At 44.8% G+C, this 14,346-nt stretch overlaps 1 protein-coding gene across 1 annotated transcript in view; it reads right to left on the bottom strand.

Annotated features, from left to right (window-relative positions):
• Window positions 1–13,255, bottom strand: part of vmn2r1 (vomeronasal 2, receptor 1) — a 35,322-nt gene extending 22,067 nt beyond the window's left edge. The window contains exons 1-2 of the mRNA XM_085990332.1: window positions 11,977–13,255; window positions 2,500–2,791 (exon numbers count right to left, since the gene is read on the bottom strand). Coding sequence (XP_085846458.1) covers window positions 2,500–2,791; window positions 11,977–12,191 — 507 coding nt within the window. The 5' untranslated portion in view covers window positions 12,192–13,255. The remainder of the gene's footprint in view (window positions 1–2,499; window positions 2,792–11,976) is intronic.
• Between the last annotated feature and the right edge of the window lie 1,091 nt (window positions 13,256–14,346).

Here is a 14,346-nt window from a genome sequence, read left to right as displayed (position 1 = left end):
TTTGCCATGTCGAATTTTCACGGTCCAAGTATTGACAGGTGTTTCAATCCCAAACACAGTCTGACTTCCTTACAGAATATTTTTGAGGGGCTAATTTTATTACCTCATTTTTGTGTGGTCTTGCTATTTTCCAATATTGGCATAAAGGAGCAGAACACTCCCATTACTTTATGCCAGAGAGAAGCTTGTAAGTGGCACTTGCCTCTAATTTCCAATGTGAAGCAATTGAAGTTTTTCTTAACATGACAATTTAATTCCTCCAGTGATTTTTTTTTTTTTAAATGGTCCCTGAGCTTTCAAATGACATTTTGAGAAACTTAGGGTGCAGGGAGAGGACGAAGAGACCATTTCTTTCTTTCGAGTTTTTAAAATCTTGCCAGCTCATACTGTACAGCTGGACCAGACATTCCTCCAATAACATGATACTGATGGTAATCATTCTTTCAGACATAACAAGCTAGCAGAAAATAAAAATATAACAGAATCAGAAATGAGTTGGCCAGATTGGGCAGAAACCTGACTTATTCATTCGGGAGGTAAGGCCTTTTGGCTTCTTACCTGCATATCATTTAATTAATCAGGGTTTAATTTATAATTAGCTGGATTAGCTGAACAATACAATAAATTGTACAAAAAAACTAACACTCATATAATCTTGCATCACTAACAAATTTATAACAAAGTTGTAAATACAGAGTTATAAACATTTAACTGGTGAACACATTGAAACTTGAATAAAAGGGTGTGAGCTAGAAACAGCACACACTCATGAATCTTACTGGCATTTATTGGTCATTCTGTTGGAATCACTGAAATAATGTAACCCACCACTGGAAGCTGTGTATCCTGTATTTTACATTTCACTTGCTTGGTTTGAATTTTGTAAAAAAAAAGTAATATTAACTGTGCCTTTCCAGAATCCAAAAGTTTGCGTGGTAACATCTCATTTTCTTTCTCATTCTCCACAGGTTGTTATTTTATCCTCCAACTAGAGACAATTCTTATTTTAAATATGAAGAAAATAGTGAAAGTTGTGCATCAGCAGCAACAGTTCTAGCGCTATTGCTAGCTAAGAGGCACAATTTAAAATTCTAGTCTCAGCAAAAAGCTATACATGGGCAGTAAAGAATGGCTGATCGTGCACGTCTTGGTCAGGTCCCAGGGAAAATGATGAACAACCCACCAGCTGAGATGAGCATCCCGCCATACATGATAAGTGAGTGAATCAAGCAGGATGCGCACCTCAGCAAACATGTTGGACTCCCCACAGACATGAGTGTACCCCATCAACCACCTCTACCTCAGCTCCAAAGATGAGAGCTGCTAAATCATATGGGATTATAATGGTTTCAACTGACCTTTTGTATAACTTATTATACCATGTGTATTAAGAGTTTAGAATGTTTTCAACAGTTTCTTCAGAAAGAATAGTGAATTTCTAGCCAAAGATGCACAACTTTGGATATTTCAATGAAAATTATCTGAACCTGAAAAGCACAATTATAGATCAATCTGCTTGAACTGACCGAATTTGAGAGCTCGGAATACTGTTCACTCAAGTTTGTACATAAGGTGACCTCAAATTAGATGTGTAACATTTCAAAAATATTATTAAGTAAATTGTTTCACTCAATTTCACTATTTAGTATGTTAAAACTTTAAAATATGAAAGACTTTACAAACATAAATACCCTTGGATGGATCATTTGTCACATTAATTCAACATCCCCCAAATTAGTGTTCACATTGTTAATGAAGTGCTAATGAAAGATTAGGGCCTAGAAATTGAGTGCCCTTAGCGCCGATTTTGCGGCGCTAGAGGGCCTAGCGCTGCATTTGGCGCCGGCGCCGAAATTGCCTGGGGCCCTTACGCCGCGGTAGACCGGTAGCGCTGCGCCGGCACCGATGACGTCATCGGTGTGCGCAGCGTCCCGGTTGCCATGCCGACGGGCCCCAGCGCCGAAATTCAGTTGCGGCCGCCTCGCCCGTGACAGCCGCAACTAAGACTCTGGCAACAGAGTCTTACGAGTCTTTGCGCCGGCGCATTAAAGGCCCCGCGGCGGCCGGCCGCTTTCCCGCCGGCCGCCTGGCCGCAGCTCCCTCCCCGGACTTCCCCCCCCCCCCCCCCCCGGAACAGAAGCAAGCCCGGCACTTGTCCGAGGTGCCGGGCTCATTTTTTAAAAGATTTTCGCGGGCCGCGATCGGGTGCAGGCAGCTCCTCCTTAAGGGAAGGAGGAGGCCTGCACTTCCCGAGCCTGCCGCACCGCATCGGGTGCCGCAGCGCCGGAATTGCGGCGCGAAACGGCAGTTAGCGCCGATTTACCGCCGCAAAGACCCTTCAGTAGCGCCGGCAGCCGTTTGGGCGCGGTGCTACTGAATTTTTGGCGCGCGCAGGGGGACTTAGCGCCGGCACTAACTTCCGGCGCTAAAGCCCTGGCTAAGCCAAAACTCAATTTCTAGGCCTAGGTGTTATCACTATGGCATTTCACATTTTGTTACCTGAGGAAAGTAGTACAGCCCCAGAATTCTGGCCGTTGCAATAGAGAGAGCTGATCCACCAGCTCCAATCAGTGCTGCCAAAGGAGCTCCAGAACCACACCGGTAGTTGGGTACAGCTTCATCCTGTCCAGTCAGGTAAGTCAATGTTCCTTCAACAGCTTTGGAAATGGTAAAACAAGAGTCATAGATTGTGTATCCCAGGTGTATATTCGGTAGAATTGAATCATCCTGGTTGATTTCGTTAATTGCATGGATCATTGTTCTGGCCCAGCGGAAAGCTCTGAAATTGAATCTGTTCAGCAAATCAATGAGAGGTTATGAGAAAAGTCCATCTCACATTTAAAAAAACATATAATAAGCAGAGAAATTAAAGTCATCAAAGCTATATATGAACTCTGCCAGTGGTGATTAGAAGAATATAAAAAATACAACAACAACATCTTGTATTTATATAGCACCTTTAAATAGTAAAATATCCCAAGGCACTTCACAGGAGCCTTATAAAACAACATTTGACACCAAGCCACATAAGGAGATTTATGGGCAGATGGTCAGAGGTAGGTTTTATGGAGCGTCTTAAAGAAGGAAAGAGAGGTAGAGAGGCGGAGAGGTTTTGGGAAGAAATTCCAGAGCTTAGGGTCTTGGCAGCTGAAGGCACAGCCGTCAATGGTGGAGCAATTAAAATCTGGGATGAGCAAGAGGCCAGAATTGGAGGAACGCAGATATGATGGAGAGTTGTAGGGCTGGAGGAGGTTGCAGAGATGGGGAGGGGCGAGGCCATGGAGGGATTTGAAAATCACAATGAAAATTTTAAAATCGAGACATTGCTTAACTGGGAGCTAATGTAGGTCAGCGAGCATGGGGGTGATGGGCGAACGAGACTTGATGTGAGCTAGGACACGGGCAGCAGAGTATTGGATGACTTCAAGTTTACGGAGGGTGAAAGATGGGAGGCTGGCCAGGAGTATGTTAGAATAATCAAGAGGTAACCAAGGCATGATTGGGGGTTTCAGCAGCAGATGAGCTCAGGCATCATTTATTAATGCAGCAAGACTGCATTTATTGCCCATCACTAAAACAATGGCCACGATTTTACAAACCTTGGTGGGTCCATGGCACATCCCGACCCCGCTGCTGGCTCCATCCTGGCCTCTGAAATGAATTTCCCACCCAGCGCGTTTCCCGGCCAATTAGAGAAAGCTGGTCTGGTGATGCCACTTGGATGTTTTATGCAATGTTTATGTAAAGTTTCTGTTAATGTGCTGTCAAACATTGAAATTTTTATTTTCAACACTTTGCATTCTTGGACAGATTTGTGTGCACCTTTGAAAGTGACTTAGTGAGTTGCAGTGAATGGTGAAAGTGTGAAAGGAATGGATTGGGCATTGTAGGGATGCTTTATGTTGTTGGTGTGAGGTAGTGCCAACCTGGCGCATCATGTGGCAGCCAGGGTGTACAGCATCAAGTGAAGTAAATCTGGCCATGGTGAGGCCATCCCTGGCCTTCTGGGCAGAAATGTGGTTGGGTGCTGATGCCCTCTGTCCTGTGCATCATCAGGTTATTGCGGAAAAGGTTGGTGTTGCCTGTTGATGCTGGTGTTGGGGCTGATCATGGTGGGATTCTGAGGACCAAGGTGAGAGAGTGTCAAGGGCACCCATGCTGATGGAATAGATGACAGGTGAAGTAGAGAGGACCGAAGCGATCTGCCAATGGTGGGAGAGGTAATGAGGTCAGACTGGATGGAGACTTGTGTAAAGACTTGCAGCATTCTGAATCTGTAGTGGAAATGCAATTTAGGGAAGCTCATGGTTAAGGGAACATTTCTCAATCAGCTGGGAGCTTTGACTTGACATTTGAAGTTGTCAACTCATCAGCTGATTCAATGGCCACTGACCTCCCACCTCAGCTTCATAGACGAGGTCTAGGTACAGTGGGAAACTGGTGGGCAACCTGGGGGAAAAAGCATTGTTATGTGGCTGCAAACAAGCCACTATGATTTTAATTGCCTCCCCCACCGCTGCTGGTCAGGTCTGCTCAGAAGTTGGCAGACCCGACATCGGGAAGGTCCAGTGTGCGCAGTGTTCACTGAGGAGGGAAGAAAAAATTAATAGATAATGAAATGGATGCTTACCCATGGAGGGAGATTTTAGCTGGAGTGACCAAAATCATGGTGAAAAAGGTGAGTTTTGAGAAGGTTTTTAAAAGGCGGAGAAAGACGAGAGGTGGAGAGGTTTAGGGAGGGAGTTCCAGAGAGTAGGACTTAAAGCATTTACAAGACTTCAGAGAGCTGAAAGGTTTTCATTGATGCTCAGGGAGTGCAAGCTACAGAGTATTCTGACGGTCACCAATATTTCATGGTTGAAATGTTACAAGACATAGCTAGACATAGGAGGCATAGCTAGAAGATCAGATGACACCAAAGCCAGGCTGTCATAAACCATAATTACAGACACTTACCAGACAATGACTAAGGAGAACTAACTCTACAAGCTTCAGATCAGCACAGATCCATCTGTGTCATTACCTGTAACGAACCCGCACTACAGAGACATCACTGCCAGTGACGGCCAAAGTTATTACCACCCTCAACTCTTCTGTCTCTGCCTCCTTCCAGGCTAGCATAAGAATCTGGAGCATTAGCTAATGCGATGCCCACACATGTATCAAATGTATGATTGGTGCATTAGCCAATGTTGCCAACATGTTCAACTCCTTTCCCACTGAATAGCAACAGCATCATGGCACACCTACCCAAGGTCACTGAACTGCTGCATTTCCCAAAGTAGAGGAATGGCTGTTGGCAGTCATGTGGCCATCCAGGCAATAGGTTTCTGCTCCACATCTGCCACAACCACTTGGTCCTCCTCACCTGTGAATGGTGAATCATCTGATGCAACCACCTCAAGCTAACTAACTATCCTCTGGAGTGTGTGTAACTGTGCTTGCAAACGTTGGTGAGAAAAATGCAAGGTGCTGTCATTCCAGGCCACTGACAATCCTGGCAGGATGCTCCTCCAGGCCTACAATCACAGAAAAAGAACATATGCTAGAATGCTGGCTCCAAGATACACCTTCAAACATACCAGAATTATACCAGGGATGAGGGACTTCAGATATGTGGAGAGACTAGAGGAGCTGAGATTGTTCTCCTTCGAGCAGAGAAGGTTAAAGGGCAAACTTATGTCCAATTTGCAGCCCATCATGGGTGTCAGTAAGTGGTCATGCATTTAAGTTTACAATTATTTTATGTATGAGGCCCTTTGAAGATGTCAATGTGCCACAATACTTTCCATTGTAAGTTGCAGCTTATGTGTACCTTGCTGAAGTATGATAAAGCATGGTCAATAATGAAAGAGCTGTAAGGAATGGGCCAGTAGTAAATGTGCAACAGGTTGATTTGCAACACTCAGACCTGTTAAGTGGTATACTAAATAATCTTATCTGATGAAGGGTCATCAACCTGAAATGTTAACTCTCTTTCTCTCTCCACAGATGCTGCCTGACCTGCTGAGTATTTCCAGCATTTTCTGTTTTTATTTCCGATTTCCAGCATCCGCAGTATTTTGCTTTTGTACTGAATAATCTTACCTTGGCAGATTCTATAAGGTGTATCATTTCCTTCTGCATCTGTTCCCAGGTCCTGTGGGTCCTGTACTCAGCACTGACCCTGGCTGCTTCCTTTTGCCAGGCATGCTGCATTGCTGACTTCTGGGCAGGGTGTTCTAGAATGGCAAATGGGCAACCCTGCTCACATGCACCTCGTGCAGCAGCCCCTCTGTTTCACCAATTATCAAGCAGGGGTTCTGGATGCTGGGCTGCTCCATTAATTGCTCAGTCTTGTTCAGTTCCTGCATCCAGATTTGTTTTGCCATCCACTAATTTTTGCCAGCCATTTCTTTTGTCCTATACAGCATTTGGAAAAGCTAGTAACTGTCAATTCTAGTCAATTCTAACAGGACTAGACAGACTAGATGCAGGAAGGCTGTTCCCGATGGCGGGGAAGTCCAGAACCAGGGGTCACAGTCTAAGGATAAGGGGAAAGCCATTTAGGACTGAGATGAGGAGGAATTTCTTCACCCAGAGAGTGGTGAACCTGTGGAATTCTCTACCACAGAAGACAGTTGAGGCCAATTCATTAAATATATTCAAGAAGGAGTTAGATATATTTCTTAAGGCTAAGGGGATCAAGGGATATGGGGAGAAAGCAGGGACAGGGTACTGAATTTGGATGATCAGCCATGATTGCATTGAATGGCAGAGCAGGCTCGAGGGGCCGAATGGCCTACTCCTGCTCCTATCTTCTATGTTTCTATGTAATCCCCATATGCTGTCACTCAACTCTAAATGGCCACATTCCTTTAAATCTAGCTTTAAATCATTAAAAGCTAATGGCTTGCCAGATTTCCCTCCACCAGTCTCTTTTGGCAATGCCTCCAGCACCAGCCCCAATCCAGGCACTGAGCTTGTTTCAAATACTATATTAGGATTGATCTTGGAGGACTCAACAGGGTTGGTCATTCCTGATTTATATGAGTGAAAAGGTTGCAGCACTTCAGTTGAATTGCCTCATCACCAGGATCAGAAAATCTGCCTATCATCTACCACTAAAAGAAGAATATGACATGAAATATGGAAATGGGATTGGTGTAGATCGTTCCAGTTGAGGAGCTAGCACTGACACAGGCTTGAATGGCCTTCTTCTGTGCTGTCATTTTATGATTCTACGGAAGAATATAAAAAAGGCTCCATGTGCCACACACATTCTCTAGATAAGATAGCATACAAATGATCTACTCCTAGGCATGCTCTTGAGCTAACTACCAGGAGGTGTACAGGAATATATTTTCTTCCAATGTTCATTATCTTGGGGAAAATGGAACACCTATTTGCATTGAGTGATGCAGGTATGGATCTGTATCCCATTGAACAGGCTGGGTCTCATTTTTCTAGAAAAGAGAAGGCTGAGGGGCAACCTGATAGAGGTCTTTTATGAAAGGGTTTGATAGGGTAGATGTAGAGAAGATATTTCCACTTGTGGGGGATACCAAAACTGAGGACCATAAATATAACATAGTCACTAATAAATCAAATAGGGAATTCAGAAGAAACTTTTTTATTTACTCAGTGGTTAGAATGTGGAACTCGCTACCACAAGGAGTAGTTGAGGCGAATAGCATAGATGCATTTAAGGAGAAGCGAGATAAACACATGAGGGAGATGGAACAAAAGGTTATGCTGGTAGGGTTAGATGATGTGGGATAGGAGGAAGCTTGCATGGAGCATTAACACCAGCACGGACCAGTTGGGTCGCATGGCCTCTTTCAAAGCTGTAAATTCTATGTAATCATTCTGTGGGACAGTGCACTGCATTATCCTATAAATCTTAGGGGGAAAAATTGAGTCCCGGCCCCTTTGGGGCGCTAACTTCGCCGGGGCGCTAACCCGGAAGAATTAGCGCCCCCGCGGCTGAAATTGAGTGGTAGCGCCCCAAGAGGGAAGCGGGGTGCTACTAGAAGCACCCCGCCTCCCTCTTGGGGCACTGCGAGGGAATATCACGGCGTTATGTGCCACAGCACTATGGTATTGCAGGCCTTCCTCCCCTTCTTAAAGGGGAGGGGCCTTGTGCAGTGCGACCCAGGGCCCAGCCAGGTCACTGGGGATCGGAGTGCCAGCAAAAGAGCCCGGCACTCAAGAGAAGTGCCAGGCTCATGGAGCGCAGCTGGCACTCCGCGGGGGCGCTGGTCAGGAGGCTGGGGCCGGCAGCGGAGGCAAGTGCTGGCAGGCGGCCAGCAACAAAAGTGACCGCCCGGCACCGCCCCGGCCGCAGGTAGGCCCCCCAACCCCGTTGGACATAGCATCCGCCGGTAAGTCAGGGGGCGCTCCCAAAGATCGCGGCTGGGACGCAAGTGGGGCGCTGCGCATGGCGATGACGTCATCGCCAGCGGCGCAATGCCGCGTGGCGCTAACGGTTACCGCCACTGCTAACCTCCCGCTGAATTTCACGGGAGGCGTTGGCGGTGCCGCGCCCAGGCGCTAGTTGATTTGTGCCCCGTTAGCGCCCTCTTAAGGTGCTAACGGGAGGCGCAAAGCAACCGAATTTTTCCCCCATAGGGTATAAAGCTACTATGAGTTAATACTCTTTACAATCGAAATTAAATGATGGGCTTATATTCCTCACATTATTTTATGGATCGATTATGCCTCCTCTTTTCTCTAATGAAGAACCACGTCAGTTTCCTGAGTCTCCCTACAGTGCAGAAAACACGATTTTCTGAAACGACATGAAAAAGGCACAGGCATGGTATACTGTAAAGGACAGAGGCCTAGAAATTCGAAATCGCTAAAAGCCTGACTGCCGGTTGGAGTTAACGGCTGCTGAAATTGATGGTGCTGGCAGGACTGGTAAATTGGTGCTGGTTGCTAATTAACATTAATCCAGTGCTAAACCTACTGTGTAAGGCCATTTTAGTGTTGTTAGTCCCGGCAGGAGGCCCAATGTAGCATGACTGTTGTGTCAGTGCAGCAAGAACAGCATTCTCTTAAAGCAAGGTTGTCATTTTAGCAAGCAGTCTGGTCCCTTAAAGGGGAACTGCCTTCTAAAAGGAAAAATTTAAAATCATTTAAAAATAAGCAGTTTTTAGCCTTTACAGCTCAACTGCCTTCTGAAAAAAAATTATAAAGAATTCCCAAATGGCAGTCTTCAGCTCTTAAAGCTGAATTGCCTTCTGCACCTTAAAAAAAATAGGAAAAGTGCTTCAGCACTAACACAAATGGCTCAACAAACCAGGGAAGGGGCACCCAGGGTCTCGTATGCAGCACTCTAGCTTTGTGCAGGGGGTCAACACTCCAAGAGAGGTCCTCTACCCACAGGGGCCAGGAGGCCCTCCAGAAAGAACGATGTGGGACCACATCACCAAGGCCGTCCCCACAATCTGGCTCCAGTGCCCAAAGAAGCTTCATGACTTCAGACCAGTGATCAAGGTCAGTGAATGTATCTTCAAACCCCATCTCCTAACAACTACACCACTAGCCTCACACAATTCTCAATGCACAACTCCACCCCCACCCCCACCAATCACTCACCTACCAACAATCTGTACCAAACACAAGTCACAGCTACCATTCCTAGCCTCACCTAACCTCACCCCTTGGAGGAGACGATGCTAGCCATTCTTGGCAGGGGCATGGCTGAGCCCTTGGTCAGTGGCAGGGCTGAAAAGATACAAGGTGCTGGTATCCTCAAATGTTATCCTCCTTCTCGCATGCACCTCTTCCTTTCCCGCCCTCCCCTCACCACAACTCCACCCTTGTGCCTTCCTCATTTCACACACCCAAGAAATGCAGCCTGCCCAGCCAGTGGCTGACCAAGAAGAGGAAGAGGATATTGAAGAAGCAGGAACACCCTCACTCAATTTGACACTCCCAGCTACCAGCACCTCAGGCATCCTGCAAAATCATCTGCATTGTCCCCCACTGAAAGTCAGCAGCCTTCCACCAGCCATGCTGCAGCCACTGGGGTAGCAGTAGGATAGGCAAAGGCACACACAAGACATTCACTAAGTGAATGCACAAGGATGATTAGTTGATTTCTTGATGTCATATTGGATGGATAGATGTATAGTGTTGAATTGAATAGTTTGCTTTGTGGTTTATTTCAGCATTGGGGCCAAGAGGACGCTGTGATGGTCAGTAACAGAGGGAAGGTAAGGTGTGGGACTAATGTTGAACGGGAAATTGGGGTTGTGGTCACTGGTACCGCAGACAGATGATTCCATCCCAGATATCCCGGCCAGAAAGGGGCTGTCTGGGTTGCATCCTTCCTTCTGCTTCCTCCTCTTCTGCATCTTCTTCTTCCTTCTGCAAGTGAATGCTGTAAATCTGAAATAAAAGCAGATTATGCTGGAAATACTCAGCAGGTCAGGTAGCAGCTCGACCGGAGACATGAACTCTGTTTCTCTCTCCACGGATGCTGCCTGACCTGCTGAGTATTTCCAGCATTTTCTGTCTTCTCAGAGGCTTTCCTTTACCAACTGTGGCCTTGCAAGCATCCAGCAGCACTGCCTGCACACTTAAAAAACTTTTATTTAGTATTTATTATACCAAGCCACTGCTTCAACAAAATATAAAAAATCCAGTCCAAAATCTTAAATGCAAACTTGCCTGAAAGATGTGTGTTCCTTTAAGAAGTGCTGACAGCATCTGTCAGTCTGCTGCATGCTTGCTTTCCAGAGCGAGCTTAGGACCCAGCACTGAATTCAGTGCTAAGGCCCAAGTTCGCAGAGCATGACGTTAAGTCGGCATGACATCACGCTCTCCATATTTGCATCTCTAGGGACAGTGCTGCTATCGCCACCGCTAAGGCCCTCACCAAAATGGCAGTCGCCGAGTCCAGCGCCAGAGAAGGGCGTTAGAGCGGTGGACGCCATTTTTCGCCAGGGTCGCGGCGGTAACTCGTGGCAGTAAGTAGCCCAATTTCTGGGCCAGAGCTTTCTGTGTGTTTTCTCCTCAACCTTGGAACACCTGCAATTTCTCTTCAACATTTGGGAGGAATCCAATTTCACCTCCCAGCTATTAGCTGAAGACCAGTAACACGCAGAGCTCGCTGATTGGCTATTACACAGATGACGCATGATGAACTTGGACGCTTCTGATTCGAGACACAATCGCTCCAGCCACTGATTGGCTGAGTTGTAACTCTCAAGTGAAAACGAGGGGAAGATGCGAGAGTGTGCAGAAATGAAGAACGTTTTTACCTTCTGGTCATGACTGGAAATATTTAATAGAGCATTGTTAAATCCTCGATTAGACAGAGCTCTGCAACAGTGACATGTACCACTGCAGCCAATTATAAAATCCATAAGTTCCGTATAAGTGTTGTTCTGATTTTAAGTATGCTTTCGTTGAAACTTTAAATGAGTTAGTGTTAAAATGCATTTACTTGATTTTTGATTTGAATGGCGTGTCATAGCATTGCCACATCGGTTACTTATTTCAGCTGGTGATAAATAGTACATTTATCTCAAATGTAAACGTTCACATAATGACACTGAAAACAGCGGCACCATTAAAACCCTCAGTACCATACCGTCCACCTGAGATCACAACTGGACCAGGAACCGTCTCAGGTCGCAAGGATTCAGGTGCTTTCCATATTCTACTGGACTTGTGCTTTATATACCTGTAGCAGAAATCATACATCGCGCCCCAGAAACAAACAATTCAGCAAAGATGCACCAGATCTCATGAAGCAAACAACCTAATTGGACAGTTTTTTGTTGCCATTGTCTGAAGTAAGAGTTGTAAACGACTAGTAAATTCTAGCTTAAGAGGAAACGAACTTCTTTGTTTTCTTAGCTGCCCCCATTTTTTATTTTCTTATAAAATATGATTATTTTACAAGCGCTCACTGTGGAGTTAACCAGAGTTTCAACAATAACCCGACAATTCTGTCCTTAGAATTGAGAATATAATTCTTACCCCTCACAGCCCGAAGATTGCGGCGATGTGCTGGACGATGCATTTGAGGACACGACCCTGTAATGAATAGGAAACATCCCTCCAATTATCACATCTCCTGGCATTTTAAAACTATTTAAATTAAATTTTCCTTTCAGTTTGCATGTTGATTTCCCAGAGACGGCCACGGAAATGGTTAAACACACCAAAAAACGTAAATAAATTCGCGGATCCATTTCAGGATTTGCAGGACATAAGAAAAAACTCGAATGTCAGTCAGTCCCCAGCTTTTATGGGTTTCTGGGACACCAACTTTAACCCCATTGGTTAAAACAGTGAAATGAGCAAAAGAAAGGCGCTGATACCGCCCCAGAGGGACCACGGATGTAGTTACCAAGCAGAGCTTAGCACTTCACCCAACAAAAAAATTACCATATAGAATTCAGGTGTTTCATTGGGCTTGCTGTCGTTTTTGTCGCGGACAATTGTTCTTGGCTAATGTTACAAATAAAAAGGTTCGTTAAAATGATCATTTCCAAATAGGCCTTGTTTCCAAAAAGTTGCAAATTGACATTAGAAAAGATCATAATATGTAATTCAATCCGCAATAATGTTCTACTGAGCTTGGATTTCTTAGCTGTTTAATTCTGTTTGTGAAAATGTTTATGAAGCAAGGTTGCACTGATGAATACTGACACACGCTCACACGGTGGCTACACGCTCAGAAACGACTATCAAATAAAATTACAAAGGAGACGTGCGTCATTTAAATAGGAGGTCCAAAATCTTAACAGAAAATTAGTACCATTAATTTCTTAACGGCAAAAGCATGGAAGATAGGTTGCATTGGTATTTAAATGTATCCGGCCCAATGACTGTTGGAAATCTCTTTTCGCAAGCATTGGCTTTGCGAATAGTCCCCTGCTAGTTAATTACAGTAACAACATAATTGACGAGCAGCTGATTAATTTTCATCTAAACCATTGGGATGGATCGCAATCAGCCGCTATGGTTGGTCTATGTTTCTGACAAACATGTTTGAAGCCACCATGGACCTCAGTACCAGCTGATGTAGCCTTCTGTTCTTAAGCCTCTGTGGGTCTCAGGATAAGTCCTGATCTGTTTGGCACACCACCCCATGGGGTTGTGACACAATAAGCAATCTTCCATAATCGTTAGACTCAATCCTTTGGGGTGCTGGCCATCCTTGGATCTGTTCGTCACGCCATCCTTGAAAGGACAGTCACTAGTTCAACTGCACGCGCCCGAGTCTTCCACATTAGAGCTTCTCAATTTATGGCATAATTCATTGGACAAAGCAAACGTAGAACTAATGTTACGTTTCCCCGCTTATTTGAATTTTCCCTTCACCATGAATTTTCCCTTCACCAATGAGGAAGAAAATGCCAGAATTGCCAATCCAATGACAGACATCCACCTCATCCAATGCAATAGGTTCAGGAAAAGTGAGGACGACTATTTTGTTTTCAAAGGCAACACACTGGGTTCGAAAACGGTTCCAATTCTCAATCCGTAAACAAATTCAATTTATATGAAACAATAACAAATCTGTTCCAAATGAATGATGATTATTGTCCTATTCCCTCTGCTAGAAAATTATAATTAAATACCTTTGAGCATGGATTAAACAATTAACTGTACTGAACTGTTTACTTCCAAGCAACTGTTCCGAGAATTAACAGTTGCCATGGCCATAAAGTAATAATAATCTCAACATTTGGTTCACATGACTCATGCTTTTCTGGATTATTCCCAGCGACAGTTCTCAACAATATCTCCAAGCGTTCTTTGTATTTTGCTTTATTTTGTGGAAAGTACCTTCAGGAACATCATAGAAACACCACACACCTCATTCGTTTCTACATTTCTAATGCCATGTGACTAGAGGAGGGAAGATTTTACAAAATTATTAAAGTTTATAATGATTGTTTTAATTTTGCAATGGACATCTTCAATCTTATATCTCTTGAGTGTTACATAGAAAATACTGAATGGGTGTTTGGGTATTAAGTGGCTGTATTCGAAGCAAGGATCGTGAGTGGGCACAACTGTGGCAGATGGATTTCAACGCAGGTAAAGAGAGAAACTTGTCCCACTGGTGGGACAGTCTAGGACAAGGGGACAGAACCTTAAAATCAGAGCCAGGCCATTCAGGAGAGAAGTTAGGAAACACTTCTTCACACAAAAGGTGGTGGAACTGTGGAACTCTCGCCCACAAAAAGCAGTAGATGCTAACTCAATTAATAATTTTAAACCTGAGATGGATAGATGTTTTGCTAGCCAAGTGTATTAAGGGTTATGGAGCCAAGGCAGGTGGATGAAGATAGGATACAGACCAGCCATGATCTCAGTGAATGGAGGAACAGGCTC

Source organism: Somniosus microcephalus, chromosome 6 (genome assembly GCF_052327205.1).
Source record: "Somniosus microcephalus isolate GS21.2 chromosome 6, FLI_Smic_1.0, whole genome shotgun sequence".
In the NCBI taxonomy this organism is placed as follows: domain Eukaryota; kingdom Metazoa; phylum Chordata; class Chondrichthyes; order Squaliformes; family Somniosidae; genus Somniosus; species Somniosus microcephalus.
Note: the sequence above shows the minus strand (reverse complement) of the source record. Positions and strands in the feature narration are given on the sequence as shown.